Genomic DNA, 23,698 nt, shown 5'->3' with positions numbered 1-23,698 from the left:
AGCAGCAATCGAATACCCTGTGTATTGAGGAAGGTCAGAACATGACGAGCAACATGTGGTCTTGCATTATCTTGTTGGAATATGGAGTCTGGGGGCCTCGAAGATAGGGCATAACCACTGGACACAAGATGTCAGAAATGTACTCACCTGCGTTCAAATTACTGTCTATCCGAATTAGCGATGCACGTGTCATGTACCCAATGGCTGCCCAAACCATCATACCAAGTGCAGGGTCCCTATGCTGATATCCAATGCAAGCAGGCGACATGCAGACCCCTCGGACACTTCAGACATATACGGCCATCAGAATACTGCACGTGGAATCAAGACGACATTGACATTGAAAGACGACATTGTGTCACTCAGCTTTGTCATTTGGCGCACCAGAGTCACAGTCTCTTTCTAAACTGCATTGTCTAGGGAAGCTGAAGTAATAGTCACCCTGCTGGTATTCCATGCTACTGTAAACACTGACATATCTTACGAGCTGATACTGGGCGTGCTGCAAACATGCCCATATCCTGACTAATGGTCCATGATGTCGTTGTACAGTTTTGCAGGGCTGACCTCACAATATGTCTGTCCTCTCTGACATTAGTCATGGGAGGGTGTTGAGATCTTGCATGCCATTCAGTTTGACCCTCAGCAATCCATTGATTCCATATTCACATGACAGTGGTCGGATGTTGACCAGTGCAATCAGCGATATCACTTAACTTAACTAACTTAACGGAATGATAACCTACACTTTTGATAGGCAACATTCCTGTCTCTATCGAATTTTGAAAATTTCAGAATGGTAAGCATTTCTTCTTATTCGAGGCGTAACACAACATTCTGAGCAAACAACTTTACAAAATACTTTCCAAATGAAAAATCCACTACACAACTTTTCTTTCATATACAGTGCTTCAGATGCCGTTTCTCCCTCCTGCGTCGTTTAAATGCGCTGAAATATTAATCATTTGCATTTACCAACTTCTTCTTCCCTTCATGTGATTTTGTTGTTCGTCAGATCATTCCTTCCTGGTGTTGCATTTTTAATGGCCAGCAGTGTATAACATGTTTACTTAAAACTTCTACAATTAATTTTAAACCTTACATTTAAATTTCTTGAATGATGAAACTCAATACTATAGTGATGTAAATAAGACTATCAAAATATTACAATGTGCAGTTTTATGATCCAGAAAAAACTGATAAAGTAAGTATAATTTAATTCAAGCTTTTGCTAGAAGTTTTTCACTTTATACATTATTTAACAAACTTTTTATGACAAAATTTTGAAACTTATGAACTACAAATACATCTAGGAAATTGAAAAAGAACAAACAAAATTAAAATTAGAAAGCAGTAACTTGTAACTTTTCATTTTCCATATATGCGTTTGTTTAAAAATTTATAATTCACATATGAATCACACATGAATACATTAAATATTTCTGGAAATAATTTTCAGTTTGTGTTTATTTATTTTAAAAATGATTATGCTGACATTCAAATCAGGCCTATTTGAGTTTAATTACATGATATTGTATGCACTTTTGTGATATTACATATACCGGAATGATCTATAATCCGGACCTCAAAGCCACAAACTTTTTTTGTATACTTTACGCATGGGCGTAATGCATCTATGCATGCACATTTAATGTTATGCATGCGTAATGTTATGCATATGTGCATGCGTAAAGCATACAAAAAAAAAAGTTTGTGGCTTTGAGGTCCGGATTATAGATCATTCCGGATAATGGATGTCCGGATTACAGACTTTGTACTGTATATGTAATATCACAAATATGCATACAATATCATGTAATTAAACTCTGTTATGTTATGCATGCACGTTTAATGTTTACGCTTGCATGTTTAGCACAAAAAACGGAGCAACTTAAACAACTTATATTGAAAGAAATATTTAATAAAGTAAACAAATAAATATTAAGCTTTTTTTTGCAAATTTTGATACCCTTTAGATCATAATTGCTCTTTATTTCGTAAATTACGGTTTCATATTTTTAACTGTATAATTTCTGCATGCCATCTTACCAGATTTAAATTGATGATCTATAATCCAGAAAAACCCTCAATCTGGAATTGCCAAAGTCCCGACGAGTCCAGATCATGGACTTTGTACAGTATTATGAAATTTGCAAATTAATAAAAAATTTGAAGACTAACTTAAATAAATTTAAAAAAAAAACACTTAACAAAATTCATTTCTTGTATAGGGATTGGATCAATCAACCTTTACTAGATATACTTCTGACTCATCCACAAAATGAAGTTTGCAAGTTTAATATCATTAACCTTTTGATGGTCATCAATGAGCTCAGCTTGCATTCTAGTTGTGTACTCCAGTGGGTGAAAACACAGCTCATATTAAAAATTTACAACAGAGAGATATTGTCCATATTTAGGAAATAAGAATTGCTTAATCTCACAACTGCTGAAAAATTAACTGAAAAATCAAAGAAATGTATAAAAACCCAGTTTAATGTAATTATTATATTTTATGTTAGTAAAAGACAAAATTAAAGAAATAGAAACTTATAATCTCACAAAATTATACCAATCAGTACCTGATATGCACAGTCCTAAAGTCTTATTTCTATCTGATAATCCTTTAGCTAATTCAATCACAGTGTAAAGACGACAACCCTCAGCACATGCCTTTCTTAACTCCTGTAAAATATGTGTATACTTAATAAAGTATATACTCACATTCATATATTAAACATATGAACACTTGATAAAACATATGAATACTTATATACTTTTCAGCAAACTTTACATGAAATATTCTCCACAATATAAAAACACTGCAATACTTAATAAACTATACATTTTTTAATATGCACAGTCCTAAAGTCTTATTTCTATCTGATAATCCTTTAGCTAATTCAATCACAGTGTAAAGACGACAACCCTCAGCACATGCCTTTCTTAACTCCTGTAAAATATGTGTATACTTAATAAAGTATATACTCACATTCATATATTAAACATATGAACACTTGATAAAACATATGAATACTTATATACTTTTCAGCAAACTTTACATGAAATATTCTCCACAATATAAAAACACTGCAATACTTAATAAACTATACATTTTTTAATAAAGTTCACACAGAAAACCCTCAAATGTGTTGCCAAAGTATTTCAATAACTATATTTTTGAAAGCCAATTTGAACAACTGAATTGAACAATTTAAAATTTGCGGTATACGTAAAAAAAAAAAAAAAAGCAATTTAGTACTTCCTTATTAAAGTGGCCACTAAATATTGGATCACAAAAACTATCAAACTCAATAGCCAAATCAATAAATGTATCAATTTCAGATCTTCACCAGAAGCTTATGAAATGATCAATGAAGTAACAGCATTACATATCATATACAGTCTATTTTAGTATGCTGCTACTGATATTTAGTACACAAACTCAGCTATAATACAAATACTACTATAATGAGTGACATATACAGGGGTTGGACAAAAATATGGAAACACCTTATAAAATGCATGTTTGAAATGAAATGGTTACTCTTGCAAAAGCTGTTATTGGCACTGATGTGTTTGCACACCAACACCACCTGTACAACACCCTCAATTACACTGGAAGTGTTACTCGTTATCAAGACAGTGTTCTGCGCAGTTGTAAGTGCATCCTCACAGAGCTAAATTAATTAATTATTCATCATGGAGCTAAATTACTGCTTCTGTAACTAAGGTAGCTGAAGTGTTTGGTGTTTCAAAAGGTTCAAAGGTTTTTTAACTCATACAAGAAAACTGGAAAAACTGCATCTGTTTAATCACAGTGTGGATGAAAATATGTGTTGAGTGATCATGACAGATGGTCACTGAAAAAGATTATATGAAAAATAAGAGGACTACAGCCACAAAAGTGACTGCTGAAGTGAATGGCGCACTCGCAAACCCTCTCAGCTTCAAAATTATACAAAGAGGTCCACATGCAGGGTATTTTTGGGGCAAAAAGCAATTCAAACGCCACTCATTAATGATCAAACTGCCTGCAAGAGGAGAAAGTGGTGCCAAATTCATAAAAGCTGGACTACAGAGCAATAGAAGACTGATTATTTGGTCAGATGAATCTTGCTAACTTCTCGGAGAGTTTACGTCTGGAGAATGGCACCCCAAGCATATGACAGACTGCTTGCTACCAAGAACGAATTTTTAAGTGTGCTTATGTTATTTAATTAATTAATATTTAAGTATTTTTATTTGTATTTGATTTAAATTTGAAACTGTAAAGAGTGTATTTTTAGCAGTTAAAATCTTTAGCTGGTTATTTTTTTAATGGTTCAATTTTCTAACAAAGATAGAGAGCGTTTCTTTGGATGGAAATGACTTCTTTTCCCATAGCTTTTATATCACAGAAGGCATGCAGTATGTAGGGTTGTGTCGGGTGTCTTTCGCTCTGCAGGGGCCAGTAAAAGGAAATCTTAATTGCCATCTTTCTGCCCTTTTGTGAATAAAGCAGGTATTGAATAAATCAGTTTCTTTCTGACAGGAGCATCTGTAAATTCATTCTTAAGGGGTAGTTTGATTCTTATCTCTAGTTTTTCCGCTTGTTAGTTAGGGTTCGAATTTTGCGTTTTCACGCTTTTGGGAGACTCATTGATTCAAGAAAGTAAACCGTTATCTTTGGACAATGTCTTTATTTTGATTCATTTGAGGGGGAAGGTAACGTTTTCAGTAAAAGAAATTCTTGGGTTGCTTAAGTTTAATTTTATGTGAAATTTTTGGGCCTATAGATTTTAGTGGGTGAAGAAAGCGAGTTTCCTTCAGAACTTGTAAGGGTATTAAAGTCAGTGAGATTCGAGTCTTGCGATGTGAAGTAGTAAAAAAGAGATCGAGCCCAGCAGGACTTGCCCTGTTGCAGGTTGCCTGCGCTTGCAGTTTGGGGCTGCGTTTCTCTCACCTTTGACTGATGAGAATTTTCGTTTATGCAATGACAAGAGCTCTACACAAAAATATAGATTTGCCTCTCCTTCATTATATTTTCCATGAAGTATAAATAGACATTCTTGAAGTGTTCCAGATACAAGTGTTCGTCCTGGGTATCCGGCTTTTCCTGACCCAGATGTATTCCAGAATCGTCTTTCTCAAAGCAGTTTCTGACTTAACAAAGTATTCCTGATAGAAGTGTGTATTCTTGATTTGCATCTGGCAGTTAGCACAGTTTGGCTTTCTGTGGAGATTTCATAGACAATCAAACGAATTAAGCTGGAAGATCTGTTGAACTATTAAAACTCCCTAACATTCAGTCAATGATGGCAATACCCAGTAATAGAAGACTGATGTATGAACTTCACCCTGTGAGTGATAATTTTTCTCCCTCCTGTCTTTTCTATTTAAACTGTGACTAAATAATGATAAATTATATTTATTAATATACAGGAATTACGTAATGATCAGTTACATTAATATACATGTAAATGAAATGATTAGAAGATTTGAGTAATGACAAGTTATTTTAATGTACCTGTAAACAAATGATTAGAATAGTTGTTCAACCATTTAAATTTGTAAGTTACAAAATATTTACAAATGTATACATACTATTAAAATGAGTGTTAATTTTGGAAAGACATACAGTACAAAGTCCATAATCCGGACGTCCATTATCCGGAATGATCTATAATCTGGACCTCAAAGCCACAAGCTTTTTTTTTTTTTTGTATGCTTTACGCATGCGCGTTTAATGTATAACAGATGGTATAAGAGAAAATTATCTTTACTGATTCAAAGGCATTTCAGTTAATGTTGCAGATTGCACTGTTCCTTAATCTTCTAATTGGATCTGGCTTATTATTTTTTGCAGACTGTTAGAGCAATTTTATAATTTGAAGGTTTTTGGACATCGTAAACTAAAAGTGAAATTTTCCAGTTATTGGATTTTGTAAAGAAATATGGAGAAACGGTAATAAATGAAGATGATATAACAGAAGTTTTTCATTGCAACAACAATGCCGCAATCATCAATCAATGGACGGAGAAATCTGTAGTATGGTTCTAGATCCAGAAAATATCGCTTAGTAAAGAAAGTGACAGAGAGGTTATTGAAAACGAAAAAATTTCAATTGACAAGTTAGTCGATATTCTCGACACAGCAATTACAGGACTTGAACAGTGGAACTTTGTAACTAAACAAGAAATTACGTCTGTTTATATAATGAAAGAGAAAGTATTAGCACAAAAAAACGAAGCAACTTAAAACAACTTATATTGAAAGAAATGTTTAATAAAGTAAACAAATACATATTAAGCTTTTTTTTTTTTTTTTTTTTTTGTAAATTTTGATACCCTTTAGATCATAATTGTTCTTTATTTCATAAATTACGGTTTCATATTTTTAATTTTATAATTTCTGCATGCCATCTTACCAGACTTAAATTGATGATCTATAATCCGGAATCGCGGAAGTTCCGATGAGTCCTGATTACGGACTTTATACTGTATATATATATGTTTATCTTGAGTTTATGTGAGATCCACTTTAAATAACTAATTTAATGATCTAGTATAATCAAAATAATAATTTAGTCTGTTAAATTAGAATTTTGTTATTCATACATGACTTGAAAGAAACAATGTGAAACATTATTTTCTATTGTATGTAAGGGTAGTCTGGCCAGCTATCTGAATATTTGAGAAATTAATAAATGTGTTTGATTAGTGTATTTTATGTTTAGTTTGTTATTTTTTGTGTTACTTGGGTCTATCAAGTCACTCCATTTGTTCGAGCCGTAAGGCTTTTAAGAAACTTGGAGATTTTACTCGGGGTATTGTTAATATTTTTAAATCCCAGGGTTTCACAATGCACCCTTCATTTACTAACCACTTATTAATAATTATTTGAATGTTGTTTTTGAATAAATTGTAATATTTTTAGGTGTCAGGATTGTAATTCGAGCTCTTGATTTTTTTAAGAGGAACTGTTTGATTGCATTTTGAATATTTCTTCTCTGGTGTTTGTGAGGTTTGAATTAATGAAACTGAACTCTCATTCTTGAGTTAATTATAGAAATTGAGAAATTGATTGAATATGTAGTTAAGTGAATTTAAGTAATGGTTTTTGTTTGCGAAATAGTATTCTATTTTACCCGAGCAACAGCAAAGATTTATTCCTCTTTATTTTCAGTTATGATTTATTAAATGTGAATTTGCATTTGATTGAATTAAGTGATTCTATTATGAAATAATATGAATAAGAATTGTTTACTAAATGAGAACTGGGATAGATCAATCACACAGTTCCTCTTCTCCTCTCTTCCACATGATATAAGATTAAAAGTTTTCAGATTATATTTTTAGGATAATTTATTATTCTTTATTTTAGTTTTTGTCCAGCACCAGTTAAGTTCAATCAGGCAGTTTAGAGTTAAAAGAGTTAAAAAGTGAATACACTAAATTTTCTTAATTCAACAATCCCCACCCCCAAATGAATCAAAATAGAGACATTGCCCAAAGAAAACGGTTGACCATCTGGAACCAGTGAGTCACGCAGAAGCGTGAGAACCCAAAATTCAACCCCCAACTAACAAGCAGAAAAACTAGAGATAAGAATCAAACTGCCCCTTAACAATGAATTTACAGACACCCTCGTCTGAAAGAAACTGATTTATTCAATACTTGCAGCATTCATAAAAGAAAAAGTACAGAAAGATGCTAGTTAAGACTTCCTTTTACTGCCCACGAAACAAGACCCCTGCAATGCGAAAGACATGCGACACAACCCTACATACTGCCTTGTGTTATCGTAAAAGCTATGGGGAAAGAAGTCATTTTCGTCCAAAGAAACGCTCTCTATCTTTGTTAGAAAACCGAACTGTTGAAAGAATAACCAGCTAAAGATTTTAATTGTTAAAAATACGCTCTTTACAATTTCAAATTTAAATCAAATACAAATAAAAATGTTTAAATATTGATTAATTAAATAACATAAACACACTTTGAAATTTGTGACAAAACAGTCATTATTTGGGCTGCCATACTGCAGTATTCCCTGGCAGCATCATTACTGTGCAAGGTCACATTACTGCTAAGGATTATGTGACCATTTTGGCTGATCACGCCCATCCCACAGTACAACTTTTGTTTCAAAATGGTGATGCCGTATTAGTGACAGAGCTTCTGTTCGCTCAGCTTACATCGTCCAGGACTAATTTTCTGAGCATGAGGGTGAACTTTCATATCTATCATGACAGTAACCAGATACCAATGTTATTAAGCCTTTGTGAGCTATTTTGAAGAGAAATCTGCATCAATGGTATCCACCGCCATCATCGTTAACTGAACGTCCCAACGTTTCACAGAGAGCATAGTACAAGATTCCTTTGCAAAGCATACAAGACTTCTATTTATCCATTCCGAGAAGACTGCAAGCTGTTTTGAGTACCAATGGTTTTCCTACACTGTATTGGTCACAACAATATATTTTTATTTCGGAGTTTTCATATTTTTGTCCAACCCCTGTAATAAGATTACTGTTATCATTAGTAAAATGCCATAACAATTTCAATTTATTTACATTTTTACATAAATTCAACACACCTGAAAAGGAGTAACTGAATTCAGCTGCTTTTGCCAGTAAAATTATCTATTTACTTAATTTATACAAAAATTTTTAACAATAAAATCTTTTCTCTCTTTACTTAAACATATAATTAAATTTCAGCAAAAAATCCTATTTCATGACTTTTTTCATTGAGAATGAAACCCACAACATTCATGAATAAATATACTTTAAAAAATATTCAAATTTAAAAAAATGTAAGACAAAATTTATTGATATTAATTTTAGATGAAACATGCAAATTTCACATAGATCTGTATTTTTAGACAGATCTTATCACATTACGATAACCAAATATCACACTCCCACAAATTATATTCAACTATACCAATAAATGGTTCTGAAAATGCAAATAGTTTTTTTAATAATTTTTGTTATGTTCTTGCAGACGAATGTACATTTACATAACGAAGAGAATTAACCCTTTGCGCTCGAGGCACTTTTCTGTTGGGTGAACCAGCAGCTCGAGAGTAATCAGCCACTCCAGCTTATATCATGAGTTCCTTATTGTTAACTTAAAATAATTTTAGACACAATAAAACACTTTAAACTCGTATATTTTAACATTATACATATTTTTTAACTTAATGAAACATATGTATTGAACATTACATTCTAAAATTTTGCTTCGTATGATATTTTATAAAACAATCTCCAATATGCATCCTTGGCTTGTCGGGGCACGTGTCACAGTAGTATACAGTTTGTCGCCTTTTGGACGTTCTTTGGGAGCAAACCTTGCAATCTTTTTTTTGCCCCATCAAAATAATATGCAGCTTCCCATTTAGTTGGATCGCTTCAGAAATGCTGTGTGAAGTAGAAGCTGTGCTGGGTTGTTTTTGTCGAAAGTCTCCTCTCAGTTGATCCACTAAAGTTTTCAAATGTTGTAGGTGACAAAGCGGCCGTTCGTTTCTCTGCTTCTTTACTGATTTATAAAGAATGTATGAATTGATGGAGCAGATCTCTAAATCCCCAAAAAATAGTTTTCGCCACCATTTTATGGATTTTCTTTAAAAACAATATGTCGTAGCCAGTTGGTCAGCTCGATCAACACCGCTCATAAATTTGATGTAATTTACAATAACATTGGGCTTTTTTATAACGACTTTAATACCGCCTCATAGAGTTCTTCTTACAGGAGTTATTCCCGCATTATTCCAAGTAGTCCAAGCCATCACAATCCTCTTGTCCTTCCACACAAGAACCAAAATATTACCTTTACGATATGCACATGTGGTTCGATTCTCAAATTTTGGCTTTCGTATTTCACATGGCAGATGCTTTCTATTTGTGATGATCGTCCCAGTTAAGTGGCACTTTTGTTTGCGTAATTCTTCCGCCAATATGTAACTCGTATAATAACAGTCCGTGAACATGTGGTGTCCCTGAACACCGGGAATTTTATCCTGTATCATTTTGTATAGATGTAGCGGTATTCTGGTTGATACCGGCAGATTGGGTCTTATCAAAGTCTCTGTTGTCTGATATCCATAATATGGCAGAATAGCACAAATGAAGCTGGTATTTGAATCTGCGAGCGTATAAACCCATATACCCCATTTTGTAGGTTTCATTGGATTGTACATAATGAATGATATGCTGCCTTTGAATTTGACAGTCGACTCATCCACACAAATCTGCTCTCCGGGTACAAAATAATTCAAGAACCTTTCATTTATATACTCGAGGAAACCAGATACTAACTGCAAACGGGTTCTAGGGTTTGTGTTTTCTGAGGGTATTGTCTCCAAAATATTTGACAAAATCGGTCTCTCGTAAACATGTCTGAGTAAAACGGAATATAACTAGTATCATTTTTCGACCAGTATTCTTGTATGTTTGTCAGTGGCATTGTCCCCATATTTATGATTGCCCCAATAAATGCCCAAAATTCGGTAACTGTTACATCATACCATGATCGCCGTATAGAACGGGATGATAAGGTCTTCCCTTCCACCTTCCTTGCAGCATTATTGCTAGTTTCCTGCACTATGTCAGTAACTAATTCCTCGGTGAAAAATAATTTGAAAAAATCTATTGGTTCTTTTATGTGTGCAAATACGTGCGGTCCTACTTGTCTTTCACCGGATACAAATGGTATTCTTCTGGGGATTTCTTCGGATTCTGTGCACATTGTCCATTCTGAAGGTTCAGTCTCTTCTGTACAATCACTTTGGCTTCCAGATTCACTATCGATTATTCGGATTTTTCGTCTTCTTTCTCCTCTAACGTCGTCACTATCTTTATTACTTCCGTCTTCGTTCTCATGGGCAAGCTGTCTATGTAGTGATGCAATTTCGTTCGTTATTGCCGAAAAATTAAATTCATCTTCGCTAGAAGTAACTTCTTCGTCATGTTCCATACTTATTGGGCTCAGTAACTTTGAAAGAAATTCTGCGATCGGCAAGAAGGTTGAGTTCGAACTGATATTGAAGACAGAGTCCTACCCGCGGTCGCAAGTATTTTTTAGATAAGACATTTAATCGCATAAGCATTGCAAAGACAACCTTTATTTGAGATAAGACATCCTTATAGCTATTCAGACACCTCGTAATATTCTAAAAATTCGAAATTCTAAAAATGTAGTACATTTCCCAATTACATTTTTATAGAGCAAATGCGAGTTCCAGAGTACCTTGTCTAGTAAATGTAAAAATATCTTTTTAAAATATTTTTTCTGACATTTTCGAATTGTTGGATGAAAGGATAATTCCTAATCACAGCGATCTACACCACCCATAGTTAGATTGCAGTCAGAAACAATCTTCGGCTTGAGTATATCTTAATTTTTTTTTTATTTTTGAAGCTGACCATGGAAGTATCGTGAATACTGCTCATCAAACACACATCCTTCTTATCTTTCCACCTTATAGCCAAAATCTTACCTCTCTGAAAAGCTATGATTTGACCTTTTTGTAATTTTCTTTTAGCGATTCTGTACGTAAATCTCATCTGTTTATCCTTACTGAGCCATAAATATCTGTTTTTTGGCTATAAGTAAATCTGCAAGCTCGGGTGACATGTAATAGTTATCTACAGTCACACAATAACCATTTCCAAGAAAGCGATGCAATAGGTGCATGACGACTTTTGTAGAAAGTCCATAATTTGTATACAATTGATTGAAGACAGTACTATTTCCTGGATATATAATGAAGTTACAAATATACCCTGTTTCCGCCTCACAAAGCATAAAAAATTTGATTCCAAATTGTGCATGTTTGATAGGAATATATTGTTTCCAAGATAACCTTCCTTTATAAGGCATCAAGCTTTCATCAACTGATACATCACTTTCCTGTATGTAAAAATTACAAAATTTTTCCAGTAAATTTTCTATCACATTATACAGCTTACAAAGTTTTGGATTTGGAAAATCTTTTTTTTTTTTTTTTTCAGCTTCATTATTGCAGAAATGTAAATATCGAAAAAGCAAAATAAAACGATTTACGGGCATTACTTTTGAGTAAACTGGAGTATGCAAAATCCTTCGATAAGACCAGTACATAGCCTGATTTGGCTTTCGGACAATACCTTGAAGAATTATTAGCCAAAAGAATAGCTTCATTTGTCTGCTATTTGTAGGGATCCATTTTTTACTGCGGGAGCACCTTGATATCTTTACCCGATTTGCTTTTCTTTCTTGTTCTGCATAGTTGTTTGTTTCTTTGACAATTAAATCCATTAGATTTGAATCCAGAAACATTTCTAAAATATCTAAAGGCGTTTAGTTTATGTTTACAGGAAAAGTTACACCTGGAATACCTGTAAAAGGGAACCGCGGGGGGCCTGATCGGCCAGAAGCAGTTATTTCACACCAGTCTCTTGCATTTCCTATATCATCATCACCGCTATCCGTTGATTCACTGCTACTTTCAATGTCACTCTCCCCAGTTTCACCTGCGTCACTAGTATCGATGCCTTCAAAATCTTCATCTTCGGTTGAAGAATCTAAATCATCTATATAATGTTTCAAAGAACTGGACACCATTTTACAACAAAAAGATCCCGCGCACTTTGAACCAAAGAACTTCTAACCTCTAACCTTTGAAATTTTCAGTAAAGTGCTGCCATCTATTGAATTGAGTACACATTAACTTTTCCCGAGATACAGTCTGGTTTGACAAAGAGATGAAGACTAAATAAACGTCTCCCGATATATATTTGGGTATAACAATACGATGCACTCAAAAAAAAAAAAAAAAAAAAACTACCCCGAGTAATACTCGGGCGTGACATTTTCGAACACCAGTGCTGTGCCCGAGATTATCTTGGACATAATAGTTAAAAGGTTAAGCAAGTTGTACAATAATCACAAGCAAATATCACGGGCTGTAAGTTAAGATTGTTAGTCTGATAGAATTTAAATCTATTTTGCATTCCAAATTTTCTTGCAAATTCTTTCACATTTTAATAAAGAATAATTATATGTTTATAGCAATGAATATTATTTTCGATTAAAACTAAATTTCCCATCCCCAAACCATTATGTCTCCAAGACTATTATGTACTATCCTGCTTAAGGCAAGAAGTTTTGGGATTCAATTTATCACTCCACTTTCACCAAGTAGTAATTCATTGACAGGAATCAAATATATAAAATTTCAACTTGTCTGCAAATATAACAGTGTCCCATATGATACAGCTTTGTTAACCACGGGTTTTGTGAAAGCCAGTCATATTTTCCTTGCTTTGTTGATGAAAAATTTCCTTTTAGCTGATCACCCATTGTATCCATATGTCCTAATGGCTCTTTTAACAGTTTCAGAGATAAATTTTATTTCAAGCCATTCTTTTAAATCCGCTCCAAGTTTTATAGAACTAACTTTTAGATGTTGATTTTTCGTAGGATAAATTTCAGATTCCCAGGTGTTAGCTTAGAATGTGTTCCACACTTCAATGCATTTTCAATGATTCCATGCAAATTTCATCTTTTTATAACAACAAAGCCAGCTGAAAGCTTTATATAAAGGAATTTTTTGAACATTTCGAATGATGAACAATTTTTTTTAAATGACGAATAATTAAATTTTGAACTCGTTAATTTGTAGTGTCTAGTCATGTTCATTTCAAGTACATAAAAATTCAATAGATTTTCCTAACAATGCAGGAAAAACAACTAATTTTAAAACGCAGATGATAATTTTTATGATGTATTTTCATTTAAAACAATAAACTGATGTAAGAAACATTAAATACCAAAACATTTCAACTAAAATTCCGAGTGTCCGAATTATTAAGCAAATTATTGATCAACACTTTTTTAATAACTAATTTTATTTCAAGGAATAGTTTAATGATATTGCTAATATTTCAATTTTCTCAAGATTTAAAACACAATATTCTGAAAATATTATTAATAATATTATTCTTCCTAGTATGCAGATTAACAGTTATCAATTGTCTCGATTTACACTTCAGATGAGAATTTATTCCCCAAAAGTGGAAGGAACAAGGATAAGCTAGATTCTAACCTCAGTATCCTATTATAATATTATTAAAAGATAACAGAATAAAATGCTTCCGCAATTATGTAAATTTATAGAAAAAAAATTAAATTCAGTCTCGCATCAAAATCATTATACAATTTAATAACATTTTACAGAATCAAATTATGAAGCTATAATTTATCATTTTAAAACCTAATTTATTTTAGGAATGTGCATTTGAAATTACACTTACAGGTGAAGATTCTGAAAAAGATTTATCGCAGGGATTCTCACAAGGTATAGGTTCATTAAAAAACTGTTCCAATACTTCACTTGAGACACTTTGTGAAAGAAATGAACACAAAACCCCAATAATAACACATCGAAAATTTAACATGGCTAAAAATGAAGTAAAACGTTGAAATCCTTGCAACACGACGTCAATTAAGTCAACAAACAAACAATCTCTCTCTGTCTATCCGTCCCACTTCGGACAATTAGCCAATACACTGTGAAAATGCTAGACGTCCGACTAGTTGCGCAAAGACACACTAGAAATGTCTACGCATATAGCACAGGTAAGCTAGCTCTAAGCACAGGAATGTTTGTTTACATTTATATTGGTGATCTTATTTTCTGTGTGGACATCCAATGATAAAAAAAAGTTATTTTATTATCTTTTTTTCATAAACAATTGCCGCCGTTCTTTAGTATATATTTAAAAAAAATATATAACTACTATTATAAGATTTATGTAACTATTTAGACCAAATGGGCTATTAGCTTCAAAATGAGATTTCGCGGCGTATGTCTGAATTACTTTTCAAATTGTTGCCATGAAATACTATCAGCCTGCATTATTTTTAAAGAAATTAAATAACGAACTACTACTGCTAAGAACCTATAATTTGAATTTGAGTTTCAGAAAGCAGTGCTTCCTTCTACATCTGGTAAGACAAGCAGTAAAACAAAATAAGTACTGTGGACAAAATAAGGAGAAAATATTAAGTGGCCGCCATCAGTTGACGAAGAAGGCGAGTTTCTGGTGGAAGGTCCAAATCAATGAACTAGTATGAATAAAAATTTTAAGGATGGAGGAGGTCAGATGGATATTTGTGCTTTTCAATTGGAAATAGAGAACATCTAAGAAAGTTGATGTAGTTGCTAGGATAAGTAAGAACAGAATAGAAGAAATTTCTGGTAAGATTTTTAATATAATTTTGAATTGTGTGTACTTTGCGATCACGGTGAATATACGAATTTGGAATGAGCCAAGGCGAGTTGATAATCTAAGTTCTTTGTTTTAAAGAATTTTGGATATGCTGAAAGTGAGTTTTGGCAGCGTGCTCCCAAACAGGACTAGCATAGAGTAATGATAGTCGAAGTATAAGCTTATGTAAGAAGAGTTTATTTGAAGTGGCCATATGGCTTCTTCTGCCAAGAATTGGGCACATAGTTGCAAGCGTGATATTACTTTTTTGCGCAGTTTCCCTGAAATATTTCTGAAAAGTAATTTTTTTTTTTTTTATCTAAAATAACTCCTAGATATTTAACTTGGTCAACCCAGTTAATTTCTTCATCAAACAGAAGAAGTCTTGGTGATATGAAATTTGTTTGTTCTTTATGAGAAATTATTGCTTTTGATTTTTCAGTATTAACTGCAGTCTTCCAAAGAGTAAGCCAATTTTCTAGAAGGTTCAAGTAATGTTGAAGAAGGAGCAAGACAATTGTGGAATCATAACTGCTGTATCATCTGCGAAAAAATCTATGGTAACTAGTAGGTCTTTAGAATGTTGTAAGTGTAAATGTTATATAAATATGGCAGAGTTCTGACTCCTGAGTCACTCTACAGAAGACGTTTCTAGTAGTAGAAACATTATTGCCAATTTTTAGTGAAAAGGTTCTGTCTTGCAGATAAGAAACAGTAAGTCTAATGCAATGATTTGGGAAGTTCAATTTGACAAGTTTGTAGATAAGTTCCTGGTGCAATAACCTATCAGAAGCTTTCGCAGTGTCAAGGAATATGACTCCGGTAAGGTATTTACAATTGAAACCGTCAGTAATATAGCTAATGACACGAAGCAGCTGGTGATTAGTATTATGACGGAAGCCAAACTGTTTTTCTGGAATGTAGGAGCTCAATGAAAGCTGACTGAGAAGGCTCACTGGACGGTAGTTTTGCAGAACTGTGGAATTTTTATGTGCTTTTGGGAAGACGACGATGATGACATGTTTCCATATATTAGGAAACTATGAGAACCTTATGATTGTTAACTTCCTTCTTGTAGTTAAATTAATCACTCATAAAATGATTGTAAAAGACAAACAAACGTTTATTTAAAGATAAATCTTAATAACCTACACGTAACGTTTTCGTAAACGTACATAACATAACAAACGTACTTACTGCATCGTACCATTAAACATTTTTTTAAGCGTACATCATCTAAATATCTTTTTTAAAATTATAAATAGAACGACATCCAGAAATTAGCTGTCGCCATTTTCTCAATAGATATTTTGTCTAATAACAATTAAATAATTTACAGTCGTGCTTACATGATAGAGTTGATTATCTTAGCAAGACATATGACAGCATTGATAGGAAGATGTTTCAGCGCTTTGGTAGATATACCATCAATACATGGAGCTTTTGGAGGTTTTAAAGAGCTAATATAATCTGCAACTAACTTGGAAGAGGAACTAACTTCGTGGAAAGGAATGTAAAGTTCAAAGGTCCGGAGATTTAAGGAGGTCTTAACAGTATCATTAATTTTGGAGATACGATTGTTGTCGTAAGGAGTAGTATTGGGAGTAAACGTTTCTCCTACTATATCAGCAAAAGTGTTGGCTTTGCCATCGTCTAAATAAGCAGTTCTGTTAATGGAGTGGTATAATTTGCTAGAAAGCTTTATTAACTTTCTTTGCAATGCCAAAAAGATAATTACCTTCTTTTGAGAAAGAGTTGAGAAAGTTTGTCAGCGTTGCGTAATAAAGTTACTGATGTTCTTTTCCATGTCATGTTGAAGCGAGTTCAATTGCGTTTTGAGTCTTGGGTCTCTTGTAATTTACTAGTTTTTCTTATATGATTTTTGCATTTGATTTTTTGTCTTATGTTGGCTGGAAGAGGAGGAAAAGGATGGCAGAGGCATTGTTGGCAGAGAAATTCATAGCACGTTGAATATAGGTGATAAACTTCTTGATTTCATAGTCAATATCGTCTTCACTGATGATGTGGGGACTTCCAGGAATGGTATCTGAAATGATTTTTGTGGATTTTTTTCAGTCTGTCAGTCCAATATTCCTGCCCAGTGAAGGCAAGTAATTATTTATGATGATTTCAAGAAAGAGGGTATTATGATCAGATGAGAGAGCTAGAATATCAGAATTTTAGCAGGTTGTTGTTGTCGAGGTTGTTGTTGTTGGATAGAAAAAAATTCAGTAATAGAAGAACTATAGCCGTAATGCGTAGGCTCATCAGTGGCTTAAAAATTGCATTATTTTTTAAAAATTATGCCAAAAATTTCTCTTCCTTTTCTCTTGCCAGCTTCTTGATTCTAGCATTGATGCTTAGCGTTAAAGTCTCTTCTAATTAAAGCTAGTGAGTTAAAGTCCGGTAGTTGTTCAATTTTGTGCTCAATTTTAATTTCGATAGCATTCAAAAGAGGTAGAAAGATTTTGCTTGAGTTGATGTTGAAAGCTCCTTTTAACAAAAGTGATAATTCTACCGCCGGGTCCGGTTTCTAAATCCGCACAGTAAGTAGCACAGTTTGCGTGAAGCACTTTCAGTGCAGGTTTCAAATGTGTTTCTTGTATAAGAATTACGGCAGGTTCAGGTTCCAGAAAAAGATCGCCAAACTGGTCTTTTCTGCTGAATAGGCCGTTGGCATTCTATGAAAGAATTTTGATGTTTCTCAGGTTAATACTGCGTAATGTGTTAAAGGCAATTACTAATTTTGTCAAGAATATCCACAATTGCACTTAATTTGTCTACAGGCGAAGTTTGCTTCTTCATAGTTTTGAGGCCTTCTATAACAACAAACTATATTGTTTTTAATGAACTGCATGAATGTATGTAGTATGTTTCTCTCCCTGTGAAAAACAACGGTATCTGAGGGCCATCAAATTTTGAATAACGTAGTTCTCTACTCGAGCATGTGAACCTGAAGCCCGAATTTTGTATTTCATATTTTGTAAAATTTTAATGACTTTTTAGCAAACTCAGGGATTTGAAGTGGCAACACTGTACGATTTTTTCCCCATGGCAGGCACTTGCCTATAGTGGCATTGGCCACTCCTAAGGCCAGAAGTGGTGGTCGTTTTATTGTGGAGGCACTGAACAGGTGCCACCATTACCTCCTATGAAGGGATAGACAATTTGACATCCATGCCTTCTCAAGGATCCGAACCTGGGCTCTTCGGTATCGCAGACAGACTTCCCTAACCTCTATACCGTCTAAGCAGCACACTGTACGAAATAAAACGTTTTGTCTCTAGCGCGCAAGATTATATATCTGAAATTCTAAAGATATGCTGTTTTTAAATACTTTATGATTTTCGTATTGAACTGATTTTTATGTGGCCTAAGTGCGGAGAATATATTTAATAATAAATTTAACACACAAAAACGTTAATAAAAAGAAGACAAGAAAAAGTTTTTCAATGCAGTCTTCATGACTCCACTTAGCGAAGGGTAATGAACTATGAAGGTAATTATAAAACTACAAAGGCATAAAAAATTCTTTTTGGTTTATTATAGATTACCCGATTGCTTAAAAGAAATACGGTCGACTTTCTTAGGTTCTAATTAATAATTAATATTAAAAAGAAGGAGATGAGAATGATAGAAAATTATATAATACAGATAGTTCTGCTTATATGTTTATAAATATATATGTGACCTTGAATATAGACTGAAACTGCTTGTAAAAGACTTGAGCAGCATTTGATTTATCATATTCTGCCCCATAAGCCCAAAAGTAACACTTTGTACAGAAACACAGAAAGTCAATTTTGCCTTATAATATTTTTGATAGTATTGAGTATGATAACAGATTATTATTTTTTGCAGAAAAATTATAATATATGAATACTTTTTAGGGGAAAACGTTTTGCGTTCAAGCAGTAGATGGCAAGATTGTGTCTTCTCAGTTTTGTCATCTTTTTCAAAAGAACTGGTAGCTATATGATCAATTTTTTTCGAAACTAATTACTTGTACAAGAATTGTTATTTAAAGTTTTTTTTTTTTTTTTTCTTCCCGTAAAATTTTAGCTTTTCTTACCCGTAAAATTTTAGCTTTGGTTTGAACATGCTTGGCTGAAGTTCAATTCTTAACAAAAAATCTAAATACGGAAGTCTGAAACAATGCAAGAGATTTGTATGATTAATAAAGATACATATTAGCAAATTATAAATAAAGACATTATTATATAAAATAATGTCATATATAAAGATATTATTAATATTGTAGAGACATTAGGTATTTTAAAAGCAGGAAAGATGAAAAATGAGCAAACGCCTTCGTCGGGAATCGAACCACGGACCTATGGAATACGCGCCCAGGGTGCAGACCACCACACCACGAAGGCATGCCAAGAAAGCGGGGAAAATACCTTATATACTCCCCCCTTTTAAAGGGCGACTGGGATTTTTAGGGGACCCAATCGCTAAGTCCTGGGTGAGAATCATCATCCAACACCCTATTAGTTCGGGTACCACTGTAGAGACATTAGGTTAATTGGAAAAGCCGGAGAGATGAAAAATGAGCAAACGCCTTCGTCGGGAATCGAACCGCGGACCTCTGGAATACGCGTCCAGGGTGCAGACCACCACACCACGAAGGCATGCCAAGAAGGCGGGAGAAATACCTGATAATCTAACACAATGAGGTCAAAAAATCTGATGTGCGCACCACATGACTCCGTTGTACGTAATATTAAATTATACGCATTTTTCCTGCATTTCATTTAACCACGTCTGGTTTTAATCACATCCTGATTTTAACCACGAGAAACGTCTAAGCCTAATTGCCCACATGCCTGTACAACACATTAAATTTTCTGTCTTTATAATACAGATATTTAGCCACAAAATAGTAACATAATGAAGTCAAGTGGTTTATACACTAGTTGCTTTGAAACATCTAATTGGGGCTGAATTTCTTATAAATGTATTTCCTCCTGGGTTGCGTACACTGGCTTAGTATTTTATTATGACAGTCGCGGCTATGGGGCGGAATAACACGGACCCGTTTCTTACAGCCAGAAAGGGCAGCTCATGCAGTCCTGGACGGTTGTAGTTTAAGCCATCTGAGTGTGCTATTACGATAGCCAGAAACACAGTGCCTCTCCTAAACTAATTTGCCCCTCCGCCTTGGTGGTCTCCGAGACTAGAGTTAAGAACAAGCGCCTGGTGGCCTTGGAGGTTTAAAGTGAGAACTCATTCAAAATGTTTGCGTTGAGGGATTAAGGCGTATCAAGTGAATGCTCTTAAATCCTCGTTTGAGGTTTTTCTATGGATACTGTTCGGTCCTCCCGCCTAATATTGATGATGCTCACGCGATGTCGCCCTAGCTGCATTTAGTTGCAGGAAAGGTTAAATAAATATGGCTTATAATTCCTACCACTGGGGCTAGATACACTTATTGCCTGAAAGGGGAGCTATGCTGTCCCGGACAGTAGTGGCTTCGGCCGTCCTAGTGGGTAGAGTGACAATCAACGATAGGTTTTTCAATAAGTTTCCCACTCTTTGTGGTTTTCATGCTTCTGGGAGTGGTGACCTTGGAAGCAAAGGATTTCCTTTCTTGGGAAGCCGGTTCAGCAAGGAAAAGCTTAAGAGAAAGTTCAGATTTTAAAACTCTGCTGCTTGTGGTTTAGGTCTTCCCTTGCGTGCGGTTTATGAAAGCTCTTTACAGATCTCCTCATCGGAAGCTTTTTGATTCGATTCCCCACCTTCCGCTTAATATAAAGGTGTGGGGTCGGTCCATATAGTGCTATAATTCAGACTTGAAGGAACAGTTGTAATGAGATGACTTATACTTGTAATACATTTACAGGAGCGGCTTTGTACCCACAACAGATTCTCAGTATTGAAATTCCATTGAAACTCCTGTGAAAATTTGCAAATATAATGCTGATTTTTGTTGTTTGATTTCTAAATTAATATTTGTTCGGAGTGTTATTTTTAACTAAGTTAAAGTTGTTATTTTTAACCTAACTAAGTTGTTATTTTTAACCTAAACTAAGATCCAAGCATCAAGAGTAGATAGAAAATGGGGGTTCACCGACACGCGGTGTGGGGTGTGGGCGTGGCCAATGACGTCACACAGAGGGCGGGACCAAAGGCAACGTCATCACACTATAGGAGGCGTGGTCACGAGTGGAGTTGAGGTGTTGGTAGATTGCTGATTGAGTTGTAGACCTCCTGCTTTTCATTTAAAGTTAGTTTTTTTTAATTTGGCAACGGAGTCATGGCGTCCTCTAGGGACGAAAAAAGAAACTAATTTATTTTAGAAGTTTCTTTTATTAAATGTTCTATGATTCAAAATATAGAATTGAACTCTCAAACAAAATATCTCACCAGCTGAGTAGTTTGAAGATTTTAACCACTAAGCTGACGGGATACATTCAGATTTAGGTAAAAAAAGCCTATATAAGAAAATGCAATTTGAATCAGCTCATCAATTGCAATTATGCCTGCCCCAGGAGAAGCCACCGTTGCGGTGTGTTTATACACTGTTTTATGTGTTATTTTATCATCCATCTATATTTTTACAGAATTTCATAAAATTCCTATTGATTTTACGCTACGTCTTAACGACAGTGGGAACTTATCATTATCCATATGAAGAATAATTCAATAGGCTATGAATATGAATTTAATTTATCGTATCAGGATCCGGCTCATGTTACAAGTTTTGGTGGTGTTGAAGCTTTACATCGTGCTGCAGGAGGTAAAGTTTCCAGGAAAGAGATTCAAACATGGTTAGAGGGAATAGATGCGTACACGCTTCACAAGCCAATTTGCCGAAAATTTCCAACGAATAGAGTAATTGTGTATTCTATAGATCAACAATGGCAAGCTGATTTAGTGGATGTTTCACATTTACGTGATCATAATGATGGTTATCGATATATATTAACCTGTATTGACATATTATCCAAATATGCATGGGCTATTCCTCTGAAACAAAAGAGAGGAGAAGATATTGTGAAAGCGTTTCAAAAAATAATGAGTCAACGTAAACCAAAATTCCTTCAAACGGATCAGGGCACCGAATTTAAAAATAAAGTGTTTATAAAATTTTTAAAAAGAAATCAAGTTAAACTTTTCAGTACATTCAATACTACTAAAGCATCCGTGGTGGAAAGGTTTAATCGCACTTTGAAAACAAAAATGTGGAAATACTTTACGACTCGAAATACATATAAATATGTAGATGTCTTGGACAAATTAATAGAAAGTTATAATGCTACTTTTCATTCAAGTATAAAGCGAGCTCCCATAGAAGTCAATTCAGAAAATGAGAGTGATGTATGGTTTACCTTGTATAAAGATCATCCTTCTAATGTTTCTAAATGTATATTCGCTGTAGGAGATGTGGTACGTGTTTCCAAACTAAAGCTTACTTTCGAAAAAGGCTATGAAACCAATTGGACGGAAGAACTATTTGTGGTGACAGAGTGTGTTAAAAGACATCCAGCTGTGTATAGAATTAAAGATTTACTTGGAGACTCAGTAAAAGGAACGTTTTATGCACAAGAATTGCAGAAAGTGAGACTGAAAGAGGAATATCGCATTGAAAAAATTTTAAAGAAACGTATACATAAAAATCAGACAGAATACTTTGTAAAATATCACGGTTATCCCGACAAATTCAATCAATGGATTCCAGCTTCTAATTTACTCTCGATATAAAGTGTGAGAAAATACTGTATTCGAATCATTTATGAAAATGAGTTTCTACGTAACACTTCCGAGCGATAGCTCTATGAATTATTTCCCCGAAAATAAAATTTCACATTTTATAACACGTTTACCTGTTCCCATTGAATTAAAAGGTATGTGGGAAGTTGGTTTGGTTGAATTGCTATATCCGCACACATGGCACAATGTGAATGCAGACAATAACTTAATTGGATTTGTTTTAGAGAAAGATGGTGAAATGTTAGGTCGTAGATTACCTCCAGGATGTTATGAAACAGTACCTGATATTTTAAAAGCTATTTATATTAAAGAACATCAAAACAAAATAATATTTAATTATAACCCAGTAACAAAACGAGTGAAAATCAAAGTGAAAAATAACGCTAAAGTGATTTTACATGATGGGTTAGCACAAATGTTAGGTTTTGAACCTATGGAAATTACATCTACAGATGATAGTTCCGAAACTGTTGTAGAAAGTCCTTTTGCAGCCGACCCCTGTGCACATTATCGTGTATTAATGATATATACGGATATTGTAGAACCTCAAATCGTAGGAGATGTTTTAGCTCCTCTTCTTCGAATTGTAAGAGTAACTGGTAGCGATGGAGAAGTGGTGAGTGCACTATTTGATAGACCTCATTATTTACCTGTGAATCGGAAAATGATAGACACTTTGGAAATCGATATAAGAACGCATATGGGAGCATTTACGCCATTTGAACGAGGAAGGTCATACGT

At 34.1% G+C, this 23,698-nt stretch overlaps 1 protein-coding gene and 1 long non-coding RNA gene across 2 annotated transcripts in view; both read right to left on the bottom strand.

Moving 5' to 3' along the window:
- The window catches only part of LOC118192499 (transmembrane protein 59-like), a 28,959-nt gene extending 26,214 nt beyond the window's left edge, over positions 1–2,745 (bottom strand). Inside the window, exon 1 of the mRNA XM_035363495.2 lies at positions 2,583–2,745. Coding sequence (XP_035219386.2) covers positions 2,583–2,730 — 148 coding nt within the window. The 5' untranslated portion in view covers positions 2,731–2,745. The remainder of the gene's footprint in view (positions 1–2,582) is intronic.
- A 74-nt stretch (positions 2,746–2,819) lies between these two features.
- Positions 2,820–14,565, bottom strand: LOC146993547 (uncharacterized). Its single transcript, XR_015044400.1, has 2 exons — positions 14,285–14,565; positions 2,820–2,953 (listed from the first exon to the last, which is right to left on the bottom strand). It is a non-coding gene; the product is annotated as an uncharacterized LOC146993547 (long non-coding RNA).
- Positions 14,566–23,698: the final 9,133 nt, after the last annotated feature.

The sequence above is a fragment of the Stegodyphus dumicola genome, chromosome 12 (assembly GCF_044657685.1).
Source record: "Stegodyphus dumicola isolate Sdum_Otavi_A_Nest chromosome 12, ASM4465768v1".
NCBI lineage: Eukaryota > Metazoa > Arthropoda > Arachnida > Araneae > Eresidae > Stegodyphus > Stegodyphus dumicola.
The sequence above is the reverse complement of the archived record's forward strand: the minus strand, read 5'-3'. Positions and strand labels throughout refer to the sequence as shown.